The following is a 21,607-nucleotide window of genomic DNA, read 5'->3' on the forward strand; positions in this document are numbered from 1 at the left end:
GTAATCACATTATGTAGCTTCCCTTCGTTTGTTGATTAGTGTCATGCTTAAAAGCACTCCATAGCCTACAAGAAGTCTGGCCCAAGAGTCCACCATTTCACCCAGAAAAACAATAATGTACTTGTTAAATAAGAAATTCAAGTAAGATTGAAAAGGTTTATTGAAGCAGCTATTGTTAAGCTCAAATTAAATATGATGCTAATACTAAACACTGTCACAGCACTCACACTATGCACACAAATGATCAATCAACTACTCACACAAATCCATCACATTAGAGCAGCTGTCATTGTCAGGCAAAGGCAAAACAGTGATGAAGGTGTGGATGGCATGGATATCAAACTCAAATCCGTAAGATCATAGGGAAATTTAAAACAAAAAAACGTGACAAGGGGAAGACCCACACTGTTCTACAGTTCATAATATAGTTCAGGATTATGGAAACATTTTGAATCCTCACAATGAGTGTTTGGACCTTGCCTTGACACAAAGCTTTCATTTGATTTATGAAACATATGTTAATATAGAGTGCACATGTTTTTTTTTTCCTGTCGGGCAAAATTATAGTGTATAGAGTATATCTTATGTACATAATTGGCAATTATGCACCTCAGATAACACTTGGCATCCCAAGGACCCCACCCACATGTTTGTCTGTGAATGAAGCATCCTTTGCATTTATGAATTCTTATTTGAAATGTTAATAAAACACAGTACAATGACAAAACATAAGGCAATAATCAATTCCATACATTTGAATTAGTATCATTTTGCATACACAGTATGATGTTGGGCCTCCATTTTTCTGCTATCTCTCTCTCTCCCCCATTTCACTTGCAGCAGGCAGCAGACTGTGTGCCGCAGCATCCCCCTGTGGCTGAACCTGGACTTCCTGTCCCCAGTTGCTGGATCAACTCAAAAGGATTCACAATGCCCACCTGCATGAACAATTCAACATATAAATCATAAGGTATTCAAAAACCACAACCAGATCCATGAAAATATTCACACAGTTCCTCCAAAATGGATGAATTCATATAAACACACATACATGCACTCCTTTCTCTGAAATATCTCAGGTGTGTTCTCTTGTTTATGGGCAAGCTGAATTTTGTGTACAATATACAGTATGTATCAGGATACATGGTGTTGCACAGTAAGCCTTTGAATTTATGGCTACTGATTTATGGCTTTTATCTGATATTAATATTGTTTGTTCATTATATCAGAATTTTACAGTAGCTGTGCTTGTACACAGTGTATGAACAAGACCAAAGGCTTTTTATTACTATTATCACCGTAGTATCACCCACCACATTGATTAGAGAACAATGTCTAAAGCTTGATTTCACTTCAAAGGGACAGTCCAAAGGTTAAGACGTCGGATAGATGTAGATAAATCACTAAGATATTACTTTTTTGTCCTTCTGTGTCCAATTCAAACAAAATGCAAATCCCCCAACTGCAGAATGAAAGTATCATGAATGAATTAGGGATCAGGGTGCGCACTGAAAAATGTATAGTGGTGTTTGCAGATGCATGTGTGTGTGCACAGAATGACCATGAGAACTGATAAGATGGCATTCCATTAGCTGAGAGGAGAACATTCCTTCCTGTTCAAGGTTCCCCAGCATGACTCCACAGTCTGGTTATGACTCCAAGACAGCTGCTTGACCTTGTGCGTGTGAATGTGTGTGTATGTATGTTTGACTGGGTATGTGTGAGCGTGTGTGTGTGTATGTGAATGTGCGGCATGCATCTTGGTGCACACATGCGTGTGTGACTGCATGCACAGTTAGACAGCGGGGCTCTCTGGGTGTGTCACACAGTTGAAGCTGACACTACAAGCATACTGACCTCTAGTGCTCAAAGAAAAACCAAGCAAAGACATTTCCACATGCAAGAATTTAGCTGCTGCTCAATAGGATGGTTACGGCGCTGACCTTAGGCTTGACTCCGCAGGGCTCACAGGGGGCTCCTGATGGCTGGAAAGTGAACTCCTCGGCAAATCTGGAGCCGCTCAGGATGCTGGCCACCTCGCCGTCCACCTGCACTACTTCACCGACCTGTGAAACACACCAAGACCCAGCGTGATTTACCTACATGTGCGAAAGACATTTAGTGGCTTGAGCTGTTCCACAGTTGCGCTGCAGCAGCTACTGACCTTGAAGGTGTACTGACAGTCAAAGTGGAAGCTGTCCTCCACCCCTGTAATGTCCCCGTTGTATATGACTTGACAGGCCTTTTTACTGTCTTTAGGGACCTTGAACAGGCGGTATGTGGCAGAGACAAACTTGAAGTCCCCTGCACCTCCAGAACAGGTAAGAAAAAAAATAATGAATGCCCAAAACGAGTCAACCTAACCCCAGCTATAACGCCTCAGTGGTGTTTATCCATTAACTGATCAATTCACAATCTTGGGTTGGGTTGCACCAATACTTAATCTAAACATTAGTCATAATCAGAGTTTAGTAAAACTAGATTTACAAGGAAGAAATCTAACATCAGCTGTTGTCATGGCTTGGCAGAGAAACTCAAATTTTTCTTTTGAGAAAAATCTCGTGGTCGAGTCAATGGAGATTTAGAGGACAAGATAACAGACATAATCATCAAGAAAAAGGATGATGCTTGGCTTTATTTAGCAAAGCCTTTAACGGATCAACAGAACCGAAGGAGAGACATTATAGTAACTCAAAGCCTGTTGGAAGAATATGAAAACGAAGGCGTTATCATTAAACTCAACTGGGTTGAGTCTGTCCCTTATTTTCTTCGAGGAACTTTCATTTTCCTCCACCCAAATCAAAAATGTTGTCAAGTTAAACCACCTCGCCTGTCTGTTTATAACCTCTTTTCAAAGCATAAATTGGATTACAGTTTTTTGGATGAACATTATTTAAATAGGTTGAAATAAAAAAATAAACTGATACTTAGAAGAAGGCTTAAATTGTATTGTGTTTAGCCTTAAAATAGGTTTAAAGTTTGACAGAATCTATTAATAAACCATGTTTTAATCCAGTTTAACCGTTACTCCTAGTTGGTGCAACCTTAAGTATAGAATATAGATATATATAGAAACATAAATACATAAACAAACAAGTCACACCCAGGATGTCCTGCAGTTCCTTGTTGCCCACGGTGATGATGCTGGCGGTGACCAGTCGTGGCGGGCTGAAGCCGACCGCCTCGGCCAGCTGCAGCAGATCCTCCCACCACAGCGCTCCACCAATACACTCGCCTGTCAAGATAAAGAACAGTGTGGCCGCTTAATAGTGTTAGCTTGACACTTTCTCATATGTATTTTGGCAGGTGTCTGTGACCTTTATGGTATTAGGATATTACTCTGACGTACCCCACAGGACTTTGTGATTTTTAATCTCATCTGATAGTCTTCCACTGCAGTAGACGTCACTGAAGTACAGCTCACCACCGTCCTAATAATCAACAGTGGAACAGTAGAGAACGTTTATGCAAACTAAATAGATTAATAGGTTTAATATCATGATTAAGTAGATGTTTGTCTTTTGTCGAGGCATTCCACCGTCTTTTCATACTTTGATTATTGCTTTTGCCTCTCTATAAATCAAATGTCACAAAGTGTACCTTGAGCACACGGTAGGCTTCAGTCAGCACCCGCTTCTTGTCTGGAGAGAGATTCACCACACAGTTGGAACTAAGTGACAGAAAAAAATCAAAACACTTCATCAAAATTTGTTTAATTGGTATCTCTATAGTTACACAGTACTAAACTATAGGGCTGGGCAATAATTCAATATTATCGTTTATTGTCTTTCAGTGGAATAATATTTTGATGATATGGTGGTTTTGGGATATTGTGACACACAATTCTGCTGTCTAAATTGATGATGACAAGAAAATGTTATTTAAAAACTCACTGACAAATTAGCTATGGTAGGAATATCAGTTCTGTTTGACATCACACCTAACATTACCATTTGGTTCAATGAGATGAACATTAATTTGATTATTTAATGTGATTTTGCATACGTGAGCCACATTCTGATATATATACAGTATATATGCACGATATTGTGATATTGATTTCAACCACATCGCCCAGCCCTACTAAAATATGAGAGAGAGTGAGAGAGAGAGAGCGCGAGAGAGAGAGAGAGAGAGAGAGAGAGAGAGAGAGAGAGAGAGAGAGAGAGAGAGAAAAGAGAGAATACACAGCTCAAGCACAAATATGTTGTGATATCTTACATGATGATATCAAAAGAGCTCTCTTCAAGCCCAGCCTCTGTTAGAGCCTCAATGTAGCCTTGGACAAAACTGACATTGGGTTTCTTGTAGCCAAACTCTTCCATGTGGTAGTCCACATACTTCCTGGACACTTCCAGCTAGAAAAGAACACAGAACGACAGCTTGCAATTTGTCTGGAGCCTCTAATCTCTGGTTGCACTTGTAGTTTATGATACTTAAGCCAACAAATGAGAAGCTTTTGATGTCATGATGAGTAGTAATAGTGTTGCAGTGCAGCTACACACTGGAGAGCAGAATTTAGACATTCAAGATCCAGCATGGGCAAGTTGCTGAACTTAACACTTAGAGTTAACTTGAGTTTTCCAAATGTATCATTTCCCTATCACAGAACTTGATTGACATGCATGGAGCAAGAGGCTACTGAAGCCAATCAGCCTGCCATACTGTGGCACTGATGTACCTGGTCCTCAGTCATGTCAATACCGGTGACATGGCCACTCTCGCCCACCAGCTGGCTCAGCATGTAGCAGTCCCTCCCACTTCCGCTGCCCAGGTCCAGTATCCTGCTGCCCTCCAAGCACTCTGGCACCACCAGACCGCAGCCATAGTACCTGGGGAAGAGGGAAACACATTGCAGGGATTCGCTACAAGATGAAGAAGTTACATGAGAGTAAAAATGGCGGTCAGAGTGTACATATGCGTGTGTGTCTGTGTCAGTGTTCTGTGTCATGCATACCACGTTGTGATTGTGCTTCTATTAGACCTATTAGTGTAAATACATCTAAAACAATACAAAACATATCAATCCTTTGCATGTCACATAAAAGTGCACCAGCAGCCCACTTACTTGGCGCTGACTTCAGTGTGCACCTTCTTCAGAGCCTGGCGGATGAAGGCAGGGACGGGCTGGGCCGGGCTCACACAGGCGTTGCTCTTCAAGTCCGAGCTTTTCTTCAGCACATTGCCATAGTAATCCTGAGTCCGGACAGAGTCTGCTTAATCTGGCTTCTTATCGGGGCCCATAAATCAGTTTGCACATAAATCACTTCATAAATCAAGTTATTTACTGCATCAATTTGGGTAAGCTGTACAGTGGCAAGGCAGCTTTATTTGTATAGCACATTTCATATGCTGGGGCAGTTCAAAGCGCTTTACAGAGTAATAAAAATAAAGTAAAGATAAAAGATTTACAATTAAAAAGTGCAAAAGTACAGACAGGAGATACAAAAGATAAAAGACTTAAAAAGTAAACTAGTGCAGTTCAAATCAAGTGAAATAGAAAGATAAAAGAACACAACAAATACTCCCACTTTTAGATGCACATTGTGAGTGAACCCATATGTTTTTCTGGAATTTTCTTATCCCCTGTCCTTCCTGATTCTACTCTTGATCTGATATTTACGTCAGATCTCACTGCGCAGACGAGAATCATAGATTCTCCTCTTGGTCAAAAACCTCACCATCCACAGATGGATGAGAATCATACAGTGAGTTTATTGTTGCATAAATAAAGAAGTAGTGTGCACAGAACATTACCAGCCTACTTCAAAGTTGTTTTATAGATAGATAGATAGATAGATAGATAGATAGATAGATAGATAGATAGATACTTATTGGTCCTTTCGTAAATTCATCATGTGCCATACAGCAATGAATGATGGATGAAACAACACTATTCTGACTGATTAAAATTAAAGGGTCCCAGCTAAATTAAGGATATACTACTGACATGTATGTTTAACCAGTGACACACTCTACCTTGACATCCACATGAATGGCGGTATCAGCGAAGCCCTTTGCACACGCTCTTTAAAAACAAAACAAACATTTAATGACGCTTTTTCAAGATCATATGTCCTATTTTCATGTCATTTCAAACTGTACAGTCTACGGCGTTTTACAATTTATGTTCCACTTGTTTAAGGTTAAAATGAAGTTATTTATTACACGCGCCTATAAAAGCTCGTATCAAAGTAACCAATAAGAACCTAAAGGTAACGGGTTGAGAATGACAGAACGCCGCTTGTTTCTATGACAACTGAAAACGACCCTTTGGTTGTTCTTTTAAACGTATTCTTACCGCTTTCCTTCAGCCATTGTCTACAATGAGGCTAAGTCCAAAGTGTGCAGAAGAAATATTGCTTTCTACGTGTTTATCATCAGGCTGCACAGTATGTTTCCTTCCGGCTCGACAGCTCCCCCTGCCGCTCACTCCCTGGAATCACAGTTAGACCCTGCTGCAGTAAATGCAGTCCAGTTTGATACTATTTGGGTGGCTTGAACCAAAACTGTCTATGTCTGAAGAAATGTTTGCATGTTTATTGCAATTTCCAAGCTCAGTCATTCATGTTACATTTTTTTCCATAAAACTTTCTGCATTGTCTTTATTCTTTTGAGCAGCGCTATAAAACTTGGTTTCTTCTCATCATTCCATCCATCACCCCACAATAAAAAGACAATCACTCACTCTGTACTGAATAAAGGCATAACAATCAGCATAAGTTTAAAAGGGTATGTTTATTGAACATACATCCATCTTGGCTGTTGTAATAAATGGCTTATGAACAGAACATCCAAAGAATATGTGCAAAACCACCTTACACACCCTGGTGAGGAAACAAAAAAAGTCTTTGGCAAGATGCCCCTGATCTTGTTAACATGTTGTCTATATTATTTTGTCAAATGCACTATTCATGTACCCTTCAGGCATTTCACTTCAGGATAAGTCTCAAGAAAGGCAATTCTTTTCTCAACAGAAAAATACCCATAACGAGAAAACAATCTTTCCATAACAATAAAGCTAATGATTCCATGTTTGAAGTGTTAACAAAATTTAAAGTAACTATTTGGTTCACAAACATGTCACAGAACATTGTACACAATTTTCAAAGAAAAAGTGGTTTTGATATTTTTTACAATTCCAAGAATTTCCAAAAGGTTATGAAAAATAGCTCATCTTTGTACTTTATGTACCACAATTACAGAATATTATTTTCTATCTCACAAAAAAAGCATAAATATTTAAAGCACTTGAGGATGTGTTCAGGCTTTGATGGGTAAAACACAATCAGCTAACTCTCAAAGGAGAAAGTTCACATGAAACACATAAAAGTTTCTAGGTGTGATTCACACTTGTGCTGGAAGTTTACTACTATCATTTTCTGTTGACATTGTCTGTTAAGGTATGCATTTGTGAGACCAATGCCTGAAATATTTGTGCTTTGTAGACACTGCAATGTGTGCAGGTTTGAAGGTGTTCCCAGGAAATTATGAAAAAAAAATGGCTTTGGCATGACACAATCACCTCTGCCATTTCAAGCTCATTTCAAACTGCGGGCACACAATGATTCAAACACAAAAAATATACTTAAAACAAAAGGTATTGTAACTCTATGTGTAATGGTTTCACATAGCACATTCATCGTCAATCAACATCTATTAAAGCTTCATTAAGATTTGTAACATTAATATACTGGGATTATGATTTATATTATGATTGTATTAAGACTTACAACCTTTCACAGAGGAGCTTCATCCATTGAACTGACAACATATTGATATGTTTCAATGCTTGAAATCTTACAATCTCTATTCTTTGTGTTTTGCAGTGCTGCATTATAGATATTGCTTGTTAACTCTTGTACCATTCACTGCTCCCTGTGCCAAAAACCTTTTGTCTATCGTCAAAAACAAACACTGCTCAAATAATATCCCCAAAGTTGTGTGTGCCCTGATTCTTTGTAATAGATATTTGATTCAACGATAACCCACCGACTGGTCTGAGCACAGTGGCCCACCTACAAACCAAGTGTCTATTTAATATTTTATCTGATTCTTTATTATGTTTCCCTGTCTTTCCCTGTGTAATATTTATTTTTATCTCAATTAATTTTATTTTGATCTATTTCCAACCTCCAGCCTTTTGCCTCTTACCAGCCTGTAATTGTAAATTAAATTATGTTTTTAATTGACCCGTCTGGTTAAATAACCTTAAAAATAATTTGTGCACAAGTTCTGGTCATTTGCTCAAGATCCATGGCCATTATGTGATCAAACACGTTCAAATTACGTGTAATAAGGGGTTAATATTGGAGGAATCAAGTATAATAAATATACATTAATATCACTAATCTATTTTTCTACTGGGAGTTTGGAAGCATTTAATCTGTTGAGAGAGCCAGATTAGAGTGAAAATTACATTGTCCAGTTGACAATTTTGAAATCAATCTGCATGGATACATCAGGAGGTTGTAAATATTGTCTAGCAGAAGAATGTTACAATTGTGCTAGTATCAAAATCCTATACAAAGAGAGTGTTCAGTCTTTTTCTATGGCTGGTGAAGGTGGTAATCTATTGAAGCCACTGACACAGATTTTGAGGTTTGAGGTTGCCCATCGCAGCTCTAAAAAGCTAAAAAAAATGTCTTGGTCTCTGTACTAGCTTTCTTCTCAGGGTCTGTCAATTTCACTGATACCTAACATTGTTCATCAAAATTCCGCATTTTTTGGGAGGCACACAGTGCAATCATTCGTTCATTGAAGTAAAAAAAAAAAAGATGGTCGAAGGACCAATAAAGTGGATCTGTTGTATTCACCATTGACAATTCACAGAGGTCCATGTAGTCTTACAGATTGTTTTCATGTACATCAACAGAGCAGAAAAAGTACTTTGAAACAACACTAAGAAACAAATCACGTACTGCAAATTAAGACTGAATTTATGGATTACACAGCATTTTTCTGCTTTGATTTTTTTTTAAGCTAAAAGCTCCATTTTCAAAGTTAAATACATTTTGTGCAAAATAGGAATTGCTTCACATGAAGATTTGTTAATGCACTTATACCTCTCTATCACTAGCAGGGTAGATAGAGAGTAACGAAAATATAAACAAGGCCGAGCGTTTTTTTTAATCGCTGAAAAAGCACTTTAGAAGCATGAGTCTAATGGGACATCCCACACAGTCTTGTTCTAGTGTCCCTGTACAGTATCAGCTTGCATAAACACACATTGTGGTGATTCGACATTGCACTCGTCCACAATGTTCCTGCTCTGTGTGATTTTACTTACTTTACTTTCCTGCCTGCCAGAGAACGGGATTGCAAAATCGTTGCAATTGGTTGCATGCACCCAGTGAGTGGTGCTGCATACATCCTGGGCAGTGAACGTCCCGTCCTGACGTCACAACTCCAGCTCCAAGTCTTTAACTTTGTGTCGCTACATTCCTCCGTATGAGAAGGACAACAAGCCGTAGAAGAGCTGTGTGTATGCAGTATGAGCAGTCTCAATTGACACAGGCTGTTAAAGGGCTTGTATCACCCAAACAAAACTCACAATACACAGGTTAAGGCCACTGTTCCAGCTGGGGAAGGGGCAGGCTTTCTCAACATCATTTTTAGTTGAGATTCCACTTCCTACTCACATCACCCACAACTGTTTTATCTAAGATGCACACATTCATAGAAATACACACTTAGAAAGCACTTAAAACATCTGCTCAGAAACAATGCCTTCTTCACCCCCTCTCCAGGTTCTGTTCACCCCTCTCCAAGTGCTCTCTCTCTCTCTCCCTCCATGACAAAGGTGTGTTAAGATCAACTGTGTTTCAGCCCTGGGGCTCAGTGCTGGTGCTGTGGTGTGGTCCCTCCTGCTCGCTAATGGTGTGGAGGAGGAGGCACACGGGAGGGTGGAGCGAGGCGCTGCTTATCTGGTGAGCTGGCTGAGGGCTTCCTGACGGCCCGCGCGTGACCCGCCTGTCCAGCCCCCCCAGCGCCTGCTCCTCGTCCACGCCAAAGGAAGCACGGTGACCGCAGCTGTCACAGAAGTCGCCGGCCTCCTCCCCTTCCCCCTCCCCCTCCTCCTCGTCTCCCTCGCGCCCCAGCAGGCTCTCTAGCTCCCTCAGCTCCTTGCCTTCCTGGCCTATCCCCCCTGCTCCGCCGCAACCGCCGCTCCCACGCATGCCGCACACACACACCTCAATCCCCGAGTCCCCTGTGAATCGTCTCCTCCTGCCGCTGGGTAGCCGCTCTTTGTCCTCAGCGCAACCCTCTGACACCCCCAGGTCCTTCAGCAGGGGGTCCTTGCAGGAGTCACCCCCACCCCTTTTCTCCTGGCTGGTGAGCCCCTCCCTAGTGAGCCCATCCTGCAGCCCGTCTGACAGTAGTATCATGCCTGAATCTTGTGCTGTCTGCAGAGGTTTGTTGTCAGGTTTGGGCCTGAAGCCTATGCTAGGCGGCTGCGGCTCCTCTGGGCTCGGTCTGGAGCACAGGGTGTCAGAGACTGGGGGCACCGGAGTGGGCTGGATGACCGGACAGTGGCCCTCCTGCTGCTCAGTGGCCAGTGGACTAGAAGCCACTGAGGTTGGACCCGTGTGTAAGGCACTGTACGGAGGGGGAGGAGTAGGGGGCCTGTTGACCACCTCTTCATAGTCGGGCAGGAGGTAGTTTGGGAGAAACCCTGAAGGTGGAGAGGAAAAGAAAGACAAATAACAGCTTAAATGTGTATATTCATTGACAAGATGTACACAACTACCCCTGTAGAGTAATACATTTAGCAAGGAAAGCACTCGTGTTAAAAAGTGTCACAGCCCTAAAGACCGCACTGTGACCTAACCAAACTCACCAGGTCATGTCCCATACATAATCCCAACAACAGCCAGAGGGGGAAAAAGCGTCACAACACTTGGGGTTAAAACAAACTCATTTCTAGGTCAATGCTGTGCTGAGGGCCTGAGCAGCACTGTGCGAGATGGTGTTGCAATATTGGCAAGGGACCAAGAAGGCAATGCTAGCCGTTTCCTGAAAACTGGGGCATGTAAACAGGGTCGGTTCTGACGCTGAAATGAAACCAGGGATGGCTCTCAGCGCAAACAAAGTGCATTTGAGGCAGGCACCACTGCTTTGCTCGTCACTAGTGACAAATCTCTCAGTTTGATGCAACTGAAAAACTGCTGTTTAGCAAGACAGCCTGCAAAAAGAATCCTGCAAGAAGAGTTCAAGCCCCATCTTTTTCCAAGAAGGAATGAAGGAAACTGTCAGCCTGTGTGAAAATGTCAGCTTTACTTGAGACCTAAGACAGGCGTGAGTCATATTCCACAGCTGGTAGGCCTGTAATGGCTGAAAATTGGTGTCTTTTGTTAAGAGGCTCTACTGCTACATGGGTCTCTCTGTGCTAACCTGCCAGATTTTACACATAGTAAGTTAAAAGGCCTCAGACAAACAGTTTTACTGACCTGTCAACATATATACTTAATCAACGTACTTGATTGTAACTATTGTCTAGTAGAAGAGTGCTAGTATCAAAATCCTATAGAAAGAGAGTGTTCAGTCTTTTTGTATAGCTGGTGAAGGTGGTAATCTATTGAAGCCGCTGACACAGATTTTGAGGTTTGAGGTTGCCCATCGTAGTTCTAAAAAGCTTAATATTTTTCCTTGGTCTCTGTACAAGCTTTCTTCTCAGGGTCTGTCAATTTCACTGATACCTAACATTGTTCGTCAAAATTCCACATTTTTTGGGAGGCACACTGCCATTGTCATTGAAGTAAAAAATAAAAGATGGTCGAAGGACCAATAGTGAATCTGTTGTATTCACCATTGACAATTCACAGAGGTCCATATAGTCTTACAGATACAGTACTGTGCAAAAGTCTTAGGCACCCTACATTTATTATATAAATTTAGTCTTAGATGTTTTTTTGTTTTCTGCATTAGTGTGTCAGTAGACTGCTCTTAATAGTACATTTTTTGATATTTAGAAACTTTTCATTTCATTATTTTTGAAAGCATCTTCACTTTATGAATTTTTTTTTTTTTTACAAGTGCCTAAGACTTCTGCACAGCACTGTATGTTTTCATGTACATCAACAGAGCAGAAAAAATACAACACTAAGAAACAAATCACATACTGCAAATTAAGACTGAATTTATGGATAACATAGCATTTTTCTGCTTTGATTTTTTTAAGGAAAAAACATCATGTCATTCACTTAGATACTTTGTATTACTCAAAACTGCAACATGTTCATCAATATGGGTTTTATTCTGAAAGGTTTTTTTATTCTAGCTGGCTTGATACTGGTAGGCGAACCAACATGGTGAACCAGTGCTGAAATGTAGCCTTTGTGAAAAAGAACATTCTGCTTAGTTTTGATTTTATTGTTATTATTACTAATAGAAGTATTGTTGTTGTTATTGTTATTATTATTATTATCATCATTTTCTTTTATTTGATTGAAAAGTGTTACACAATTTTCAGTGCATATTTTGAACAAATGAGGCCGGGTATACTGGATACTGGTGGCACGAATGGATGTTCGGCCGATCTACTGATTAAAGAACTCGGTACTCATATTGGTTCAGTGCACCTCTATGAAATCAGTCATCAATAGAAATCATATAAACATATACATGGCGAAAGATATGAATGATCAACATCAAGTTTCATCATAATGTGGCAGCTGTGTGCAAAGGGCCTGGGACAGATCTTACTGAAGTAGAAGGGCACAGAGGGGTAGTTGTGTGCCTCGCGGTAAGCGATGAGGTTGATCTCATGCTGCCGCTGTTGCTGCTGCAGCCGGTGCTTGGTGCGGCGATGGTGGCACACGCAGCAGCAGCTCAGGATGAAGATGATGGCCCACACCAACCAAAACCCTAGGATAAGGAGAGGAGACACACACTGAAATGTTACGGTTACGGTAAGGCTCCAACAATATGAATAAAATGATTATTTTGCTAGATATTGTGATCATGGTCATTAAACGTAATTAGTCTTTATGACTTCAGGGAGAAAATTCATTTATTACACTTTGTGTCAACATTTTCACTATTTTCAAACACAGCTGCTGACATTCTAAATTAGACAAAGTGGTTCATTACTGCCAATATGCCATTATAACACAATTGTTGACTGTGGAAACTCAAATGGTGATACACAATATGATTATACATTAATAATTGTGCCATGCCATAGCCATATTATTTCACTGTACTAAGTTGTGGTACTATCATGTCCTAGCTGACAACACAAACCTAAAGTGCCTGTACTAGGTTGTGGTACTATCATGTCCTAGCTGACAACACAAACCTAGAGTGCCTCAGATTAAAGGGAACACCAACATCAGGTCCCACCACAGTGAATAGTTCTCATACTTCTGTACTGGTATGGAATGCCTTATGCATTTCCTGGCATAGAACCAATTCAATTATCTCTGAGAGGGCTAAGTCCATTCTTATCTCTACTACAAAGCATTGACTGAGTCTTTCCCAATTCATCCTCTATGGAGCAACCCCATATTTTACACCATGGCCACATCACATGCTCAAGTCTTAGTTCTCTAGTTTCTGACTTGAAGGAAGAGCTATCAGGAAAATACCCACTAGAAATAAATGGAAGAAAAAGCTGAAATCCTAAAAAAAAAAAAAAAAAAAAAAAAAGTGACTAATCACATGCCAACATAGCAAACAAATTAGTAGATGCATTCTCATTCTTCTAAAAACACAGTGGAGATGGATGAGAACCACATTCTAGCACTTCTAGCATTCTTCTATAGAATGTTCTATCAGTTCTGAAACCAAACATTCTGAGACAAAAGCATTCTAAGAGAATGTGGGCGTTCAGGGACGTTCTGTTCCTTTTGCATATGGCATGTAGTCCTGTTTTTGTTTTTTTTTAATGAGGGAATTATGTGTGGAATTGTTCTATCTAGAATCCAGTCTAAACAGCAGCAGGGAACAAAACTGAGTGAGCCTTCAAAAACACGACTCCCTAACCGGTTTGTGTTTACAGTGTATTTGAAATTAGTGCATCTCCACTACATAAACACAGAAAAATGTGGAGAACGTCACTTCAAGGACTACAGGGCGAGGGAGTCTGTCTCTCTCGAAAATAAGAATGTAAATAATACTTTAGCGCTTCAGAGAATGGCAAAATTGTCTCCCAACGCCTCTTCTTGGAACATGTGCCACATTTGAAAGCGTATGAAATGTCTCCAAGTTTCTGAAAGACGGAGGTCGGTATTTCACCCCTCAGTTCAGTCATCCACCCTGTTCCTCTAATATCTAAGTCAGGTTCCTACATACACTGCTAGTTTAATGAAGTTACGTCAACACCTGTGTATTAGTCATTGTTATGAGAGAGATAAGGGAGAGAGAATGAAGGAAAGACGGAGACAGAGAGGTATTTTGAAGAGTACTTACACCATAGCTCATAGTAGTAGCTGCAGCACTGAGACTCTCCGCAGCAGTGTCCTGACTCGCAGATGTAGCTCTGGTTGTTAACCCCCTCACAGTGCAGTAGGCTCTGGAAGACGAGGAGAAGAAACAATGTGTCACTTCGAAAGGACTTTAAGTTTACTATAACAAAATGTTTCACTCCAGTTCTTATTTTATTTTAATCAGCGTTTTGATTACCCAGAGTTTCTATTTCATAGGTTTCGTGTTAAAAAAAAAAGAATGCATAATTACATCTAGTCAAAGAATTACATGAGGTGATTAAACATATGTATCGATATACTGATAATAATTAATACCTAATAATTATGGGTGATTTAGGTAGCTGTGGAGGACATTTTTGTTTCAGTTTACTCAAGCATTTTTTACATGCCTAGTTTTTTTTGTTACATGCCTGGTTATAGGTTTAGCATAATTATAATAACCCTGTGGGTATCTAGGGACCAACACTGATACTCAGCTATGGCTCCAGAATGGACAAGTGCTACCTAACCACTTGTGCTGCTGAGCTGCTAGAATCTCATTAGTGTCCAAGCCTCATATTAAATTCAAATTTTGAATCACAGCCAACACATGGGAAATGTTTTTCAAGATCAAGTTACCAATTTCAACTCAAAATTTAGCTTAGGCTAATGAAAACTTGAAAACCATCACAGCCTACATAAATCCATCTACATGTCAGAAGGTGACTGGTGTTCAGCATAACTGTTTTCATTCAGATTCAAGTCAGGCATTTGTCTCAACTTTCAGACTGTCAATAGATCAAATGGCTATTTCGTCCGTTCAGAAGTTAACCTTACTCAGCATATTACTGATATCCATCAGAGCCATACAATTTATCTATTCTGAAAGGACATTGGCTAGACTATAATAAACACTGATACTGAGCAGGATAGTAGTAAAAAATGAAAGACAAGGGAGCAATGTAATCACAATCCTCTCCTGATAATGGCCTTTGGATTTTTCCAGGTAGATCCCTCAGATGTTTTCTTCCGGATTAGATTAATGATTAGCTAGCCAAAGTTCTCAGTAAGGTTATCTTTTCTTCCTATAGATTACCAGTGCAGGTCCCAGATTGAGAGGCATGGCGATTCAGGGTCCAAAAATCCCAGGCAAGTCCTTCTACCTCATGGGTCATTATCCCACAGAAGAAAAAGTCAAACAGCACTCAAACACACTCTCACTCACTCTCTCTGCCTCTGCCTGCCTGCCTCCCCCTCCCTCCCTCTCTCTCTGCCCACTACCCCCACCCCACTCAAGGCCCAAACAGTAGACAAGGATTGCTTTACGGAAATTTCCAAGCAGCAGTGGAGAGTGAGCCCTTAGCTGGAGCACTGCATGATAATAAGGGATACATAACGGTGGGATGTGTGTATAAGTGTGAGACAGGGAGAGAAAGACAGAAAGACATTGAGAGAGAGAGGGATAAAGAGAGAGAGAGGGAGAGAAAGAGCAGTAACACAGGAATGATTAGTCTCACACAACCCACCAGATTAGCAGAAACCTAACTGTCGACATAAGCACAAACCTGGTAGGTTAAACAATCATCCTCATCAATTCTATTAAGCTTTTCAAGTTATTTTTAAACCCCAGCCCTCTTCTGACTCAATGCAGACGGATTTAATTCTCTGTGCAACAAAAACATGATGTTCTGTTCGTTCTCTTTGTCTCCAACAACTTCAGCTGTTTTCACTGACTCACTAACTATTCTCCACCATACACTCTCCACTTGGCAGGCTGGGCCCTTTTTGCAATTCAATACAGATAACCATCTAGTTTGTTCAGGCCTTCACTATATAGCCTGTGCTGCATATAGATAGCAGAGTAGCTCAGGATTTTCTAAGTAGCAAGGCAAATAGGCCCACCAGCCTTTGTCCAAAAAAAAAAAAAGAAGTGCTCCATCTAACCTGTAAGATATAGCGATTCACCTAAATATAACTCATTTTGTGTCATCTAGTGTCCCTGAAAAACAACTGAGGTGATATCATGTGCTTCAATCAATCAACTGACGATGAAAAACGAAGTAATCTGAAACCAGGCACGACTAATCATTTCGGGTTTTTTCTTACTTGTCGTGTAAGACACAGACAGTGACTGAGCAAATCTGGACAGACTAGATTCCTCTGTCTCCCATCCAAACAGGCTACAATGGAACAATCCACCTCTCTCATGCTACAGTGCCAGATTAAAGGTGGATTACTGTGCCAGAAATTACTGCCGTATTCGAAAATAATCAACCCCAATAATGAGAAGCTGCTGAAATGACCAGACAATGAGAACAGTCCAAAACCCCCAGTTGACTAACAAATACTGTTCCTCAGGATAAGTAGCTACAGCGCTTAGTTCATTCTTCACTGCATAGTCATAGCCTGTAGGACTTGGCAGATTAGCTGATGCACATAAAGACCTCATTGACCCCCCTGATTAATTTTTCTATCCCACAACAGATAAGAAAAATGTTCTTTCACAGTCATCAAGGTTACACTCAGTACGGTACAGAACAAAACACTGATGTAACATTTGTAGCAAGCATTAATCCCACACATTCCACAACAGGATGTGTTCAATGTTTCAACAACTGAGGCGGACAGTTAAACAAACATGTAACTGGATGAGTTGCTTGATTTTATCCCAAAGTTAAAACATGTTTGCCAGATTTAGACCTAGTCCAGCTGTTTTACAAAAGTACAATGTAGCCTTGATACAGGAACACTGAAATGACCAGCAGTCCTGCTTCAGGCAGGGAGACGTACAGCGCAGTCATGCTGACAGTCTGAACCCATTGACCTTAATGGCCATGTGTCTCTAAGAAATCTGCAAGCCCCAGCATGACTAATATTACAACATTTTGCATATTCATGTCATATGACTATTATTGCTTCAGTCATTGAAGTAACATGATAAATGGTTGTAAATCTCAGCATGACTAATCTGGTTAAGTAAAACTTTAAAAACTGGTGATTTTGCATTTTAAGACTAAATGTATCAAGCAATAAAGCATTTAGTTTCACTGCACTTTTGTTGACTGACAGTATATCCAGATGCACTGAGTCAACTGTTTCTGGTGAACCTTCATTAATTGCAACAGCTGTAGCAAGACGTATGGTACAAGAGCAAAGCTGTGCAAATATTAAATATGGAAATGGTTGGAGAGCACCGGTCTTCAAAGATGAAGTGAAGCTGGTTTCAAATTGCACCATGTCTACTTTTTGAAGGGTACAGTGTCCAAATAGTTAAGTGACTACATGTAGAAGAGATACGATTTTTTTTTTTTTTAACAAAACATTTCATAATACTTCTGCTTTTATTAGATAGTTTACAATGGATATAGACAGGAAAGTTGTGTGAGAGAGGGAGGAAGAACAAGAGCGAGAGAGAGAGGGTGTCTGTGAGTGAGTGAGTGAGAGAGAGAGAGAGAGAGAGAACGCAAGAGAGAGCGAGAGTAAGAGAGAGAGAGAGAGAGAGAGAGAGAGAGAGAGAGAGAGAGAGAACGCAAGAGAGAGCGAGAGTAAGAGAGAGAGAGAGAGAGCGTATAAGAGAGAGAGAATGACATGACAAAGGTCACCGGCTGGCTTCAACCCATGACGTCATGAGCAGGCTATATGGTATTCACTTGTCTTTCACTCAGCCAACACCCTGACCTACCCATGTATAAGAATTAGGCCTGGAGTTATCTTAGCTCTTAGTCTAAAAATGGCATTTTTTCCTCATAAAAAGACAAACCATCAAGCAGTTGTTTTTACAATATTTTCTGACTTTTGGCCATTATAAACAGCTGTGCAAAGAAACAAAGAACAGCTGCAAAAATTTGGAAAAATCAGCCACTGAATGCATCTTTGTGAGTTTGTTAGCCGGTAATTTTATGTTTTTGACCCACTGGTAAACATAAAAATCGGAAAAATTAAAAGCGTTGCAGATATATTGCCTGGCAGAAAGGGAAAGAAGTTATAGCTTTCAAGCCTATAGTAGCAGATTGAAGTGCATCTCCATCCTGAAAGCCATAGGCAAGTGCAATACAAATGATATGGAGCCATATTGGACCTTGCTGTAAACATCCCAGCTTTGGCATGTGAATGGGATCTTTTTTCAAACGGTGAAATGTATAACAAATTAACAAACAAATTTTGGTGGTCACGTGATGCTGATGAGAAGAGAGTTCATAGTTTGAGTCAGGCTGAGCGGAAGTACTAAACGTGTAATGTCTACCAGAAGCAACTGATCATTGGCTGAGCTTAGGATCATCACGGTGTATGGAGCGAGTTTGGAGGGGTGAATGTTAAGTGGGCCGATGTAGCCCCAGGGCCATGTGATGCAACTACTGCCTCCCAGTAGCCAGTGACCATCGGTTACACAAGAATGAATGTATGAATAAGCACATGTATGTATACTGTTCTGTCCCTAGGCATGTGATAATAAATTGTGATACAAAAAGGATACATCTGCTTTGATTGTTTTTGAAATAATTTTCAATAAGTGCCTGTAATTTTTTTTTTTGTCCAGAAAAAATAAAAAATAAAAAAAAATCAAGCACAAACCAAACTCTACTTGGTCAGTTTAACTCCCTAACAGTACTACAATCATGGAAACAAATGGATTGTAACTGAATGAAAAAAATCTGACAGAACACATTAGTAGTAGTCTATGTGAACCTTGTGCAGATATTTTAGCACGATTCTTTCAGAGGACCTTTAGACTTCAGCAGGTAGCCTATATGTGAACCTTCAGAGATATTTTAGCTCATTATCTAGTGATAACACATAAACAAATAGAGACAGTGCCATTTTGTATGAAGTGACTAATCAAGACAAGATAATGGTAATCTGTCAGAGAGAAAACTGATCATCTGTATTAATGACCACAGGGAAATGCAAATTGCATAAATTGCCAGCCTTTACAGCAATGGTAACACCCCATGACACTCTGCAGAACACTTGATTGACAAGATACAGACTGCTCAGGAACTTCAATCTTTATCTTCTTCTTGTCAAAAAGAAAACTACTGTTACCACTACATGCACCAATAGTCTATCGAGTCAATATCAGGCTACAATAGGACAATACAGAAACCAAAACAAAGGGACTTCTTTTTTCACAAACTAAAAAGGACATTTGATTTGTCCAATGGAGATTGTTCAGAAAAAGGTTGGTATTTTGTATCAGCCAATAGTTTAGATTTAGCCTTCTACTTGAAATAAATTTGGTCATGAGAAAAAGGGTTTTGGTACCTCTTTCTTGTGCTCATTCTAGGCCTAAAATGCCTGACATTACATAGCACCACATCTCCAGTATGTCCATACTGTCACTGTGTTTCTTCCCAACGGTCCTGTGGTTTCAAATGTGTCATGCTCTGAGTGTAGTCAAGATTTGCCTTGTGTGCCTTTTCACAGATGGATTGTGCACTTTCAGACCATCAAAAACTCATTATTTACCTCCATTTTAGTGCATCTCCAGGTAACGGTCATGTGCGTTCATGTGTTCAAGTTTACAGTTATTCTCTAACTAAATAAAAACGTGGAATTCAAATGTGGATACTAAGAGGCAAAGGAACAGTATTGCATATTGACTAATAACAATATCAGCGCTCCCACTCAAATGATGCACACATAACTCCTGCAGCAAAAAACAATACTGGTGGGCACTATAGGTGTGCAAAATAAATAGTAAATAAAAGGGGATACCACTCAGATTAAGATTTCAAACGTATTCTCGTGGTCTTGGAGGATGCAATTGTTTTTGAACATGGAAAATTATTTCAAGTTGATTCAAATCTGAATCTAAGAATATAATCTAATGTACAGTCTGGAGACACTTTATTGACAGTGAATGGAATACTGACTTCTGGACTTAAGTTTACCTTAAATATCACATTCAAACGAACTTTATATTGCAGCAGTGCCATCGGTTCAAAATTGCAAAATGTATAATGATCCCCAGAAATTCCCCCTAGATGCTATCACAGTCACCTTTACTATGCTTTGATATCTATTATCTGCACAGCTGTATGGTGTGACTGATGAAGATGAAGGGAGGAGGCAAACTCTTTGTTTCTAAAGTCAGGAAACTTCAGTTCATGTTCTCTAATACAGAAAAAAACGAACCTAGAAAATAAGAATTAAGTAATATTCCTCTTTCAAATCTATTAATGATTTTGGAAAAGCCTAAGAATGGTGATCTGATTAACTTAGCCCCACAAGAGTCCTCTGACAAGGAGCAGAGCATAACGATGTTATTGTGTTTAGCTAGTTAACATTATCACAAAATTCACGTACTAAAGTGGTGACGTCTACCTGGCTGACTCGTAGCAACCACAAAGTAAGATTGCTTTCATACTTTAAGAATTACGTTTGTTTATGGTCTTCTACCATAAACAGAAGACATCAGTAAGGCCGCGATTCACGTTAAAGTGTCCCTTTGCCTTAACAATGCAATGTTAGCTATCGTAGCTAGTAATTTAGCGAGCCTGTTTAGGCTTTCTTGACAGCACATTATAATGTTTAAGTTAACCAACAACTAACGTGAACCGATGCACTATACTGTACTGACGACTGGGCTATCGGACTAGCTGACGATTAGTCTGTTTGTTAAATTAGCTAGGTAGCTAGCTAGCAACCATTAGCTACTTTGTTAGCAACCCAGAGAGAGCCAGCTTGTTTTTGCCATGCTCAGTCTTACCCTGTCTGCTGCGGACTCGGTGGGGGTGACAGAGCCAACAACGTGCAAAAACAATCCCATTTTAAGAGCCGGACATACACCTCTCATTCCTCCAAGTACTGGCTGCACTTACGGCAAAAAACATACGCATGTAAATATTGTTGTTTTCAAACTGTATCCAAAAAACTAAACTATTTCACGGCCACTGCATGATGCGCCGCCTCTTCTGCGTAATTGGACATTTCAAGAAGGCACAGCGTTGGCGCAACTGGTTGCTCTCGGTGCCACTGGCTGATACAGCTGTTACACAAGCTGTTCCTTCGTACAGGGGACTCTGCCTCGGCTGGGTGTGGCGTGGTCACCTCTACTTGTTCCATGTGCGCAACGTGATGGGTGTTGAGTTGCGTTGACCACCACTCGTTTTGCGGACTGATCTGTGATTGGACAACTCAGGCCAGCTGAAGACAGGTTGCCCAATCACAGATCGGTGCGTCTCCAGTGCGAGGCCTTG

At 40.3% G+C, this 21,607-nt stretch overlaps 2 protein-coding genes across 3 annotated transcripts; both read right to left on the minus strand.

The window, feature by feature from the left end:
• Nucleotides 1–160: 160 nt before the first annotated feature.
• On the minus strand, nucleotides 161–6,401 carry as3mt (arsenite methyltransferase). The gene is made up of 11 exons (XM_071537159.1): nucleotides 6,302–6,401; nucleotides 5,980–6,028; nucleotides 5,069–5,196; nucleotides 4,682–4,832; nucleotides 4,222–4,358; nucleotides 3,601–3,670; nucleotides 3,350–3,431; nucleotides 3,104–3,235; nucleotides 2,165–2,304; nucleotides 1,944–2,066; nucleotides 161–938 (listed from the first exon to the last, which is right to left on the minus strand). Exons 1-11 carry the CDS (start codon nucleotides 6,316–6,318, stop codon nucleotides 831–833), a joined length of 1,137 nt encoding a protein of 378 aa, XP_071393260.1. The 5' UTR covers nucleotides 6,319–6,401; the 3' UTR covers nucleotides 161–830.
• A 318-nt stretch (nucleotides 6,402–6,719) lies between these two features.
• On the minus strand, nucleotides 6,720–21,423 carry wbp1lb (WW domain binding protein 1-like b). 2 transcript variants are annotated; one of them, XM_071537152.1, is made up of 4 exons: nucleotides 21,118–21,423; nucleotides 14,413–14,515; nucleotides 12,706–12,867; nucleotides 6,720–10,675 (listed from the first exon to the last, which is right to left on the minus strand). In XM_071537152.1, the coding sequence occupies exons 1-4, from the start codon at nucleotides 21,202–21,204 to the stop codon at nucleotides 9,825–9,827; spliced, it is 1,203 nt and encodes a 400-aa protein (XP_071393253.1). In that variant the 5' UTR covers nucleotides 21,205–21,423; the 3' UTR covers nucleotides 6,720–9,824. The 2 variants fall into 2 exon arrangements, with proteins under 2 accessions (XP_071393253.1, XP_071393254.1); XM_071537153.1 differs by lacking the exon at nucleotides 21,118–21,423 and adding an exon at nucleotides 15,505–15,568.
• Between the last annotated feature and the right edge of the window lie 184 nt (nucleotides 21,424–21,607).

The sequence above is a fragment of the Centroberyx affinis genome, unplaced genomic scaffold, assembly GCF_046629955.1.
Source record: "Centroberyx affinis isolate AG114_WGS23_722 - 3 ecotype Tasmania unplaced genomic scaffold, CSIRO-AGI_Caff_v1 ptg002986l_1, whole genome shotgun sequence".
NCBI lineage: Eukaryota > Metazoa > Chordata > Actinopteri > Beryciformes > Berycidae > Centroberyx > Centroberyx affinis.

What these genes read in the sequence shown, in the direction of transcription:
- wbp1lb (XM_071537152.1), bottom strand. Translation starts at nt 21,204, where the DNA reads ATGAGAGGTGTATGTCCGGCTCTTAAAATGGGATTGTTTTTGCACGTT. An exon ending in CTACTACTATGAGCTATGGT is followed by an intron (nt 12,868 to 14,412) that starts GTAAGTACTCTT and finishes TCCTTATCCTAG; the next exon opens with GGTTTTGGTTGGTGTGGGCC. An exon ending in CTCTGTGCCCTTCTACTTCA is followed by an intron (nt 10,676 to 12,705) that starts GTAAGATCTGTC and finishes CTCCACCTTCAG; the next exon opens with GGTTTCTCCCAAACTACCTC.
- as3mt (XM_071537159.1), bottom strand. An exon ending in CCATTCATGTGGATGTCAAG is followed by an intron (nt 5,197 to 5,979) that starts GTAGAGTGTGTC and finishes GTCCGGACTCAG; the next exon opens with GATTACTATGGCAATGTGCT. An exon ending in CCTGCGGAGTCAAGCCTAAG is followed by an intron (nt 939 to 1,943) that starts GTCAGCGCCGTA and finishes TTGTTCATGCAG; the next exon opens with GTGGGCATTGTGAATCCTTT.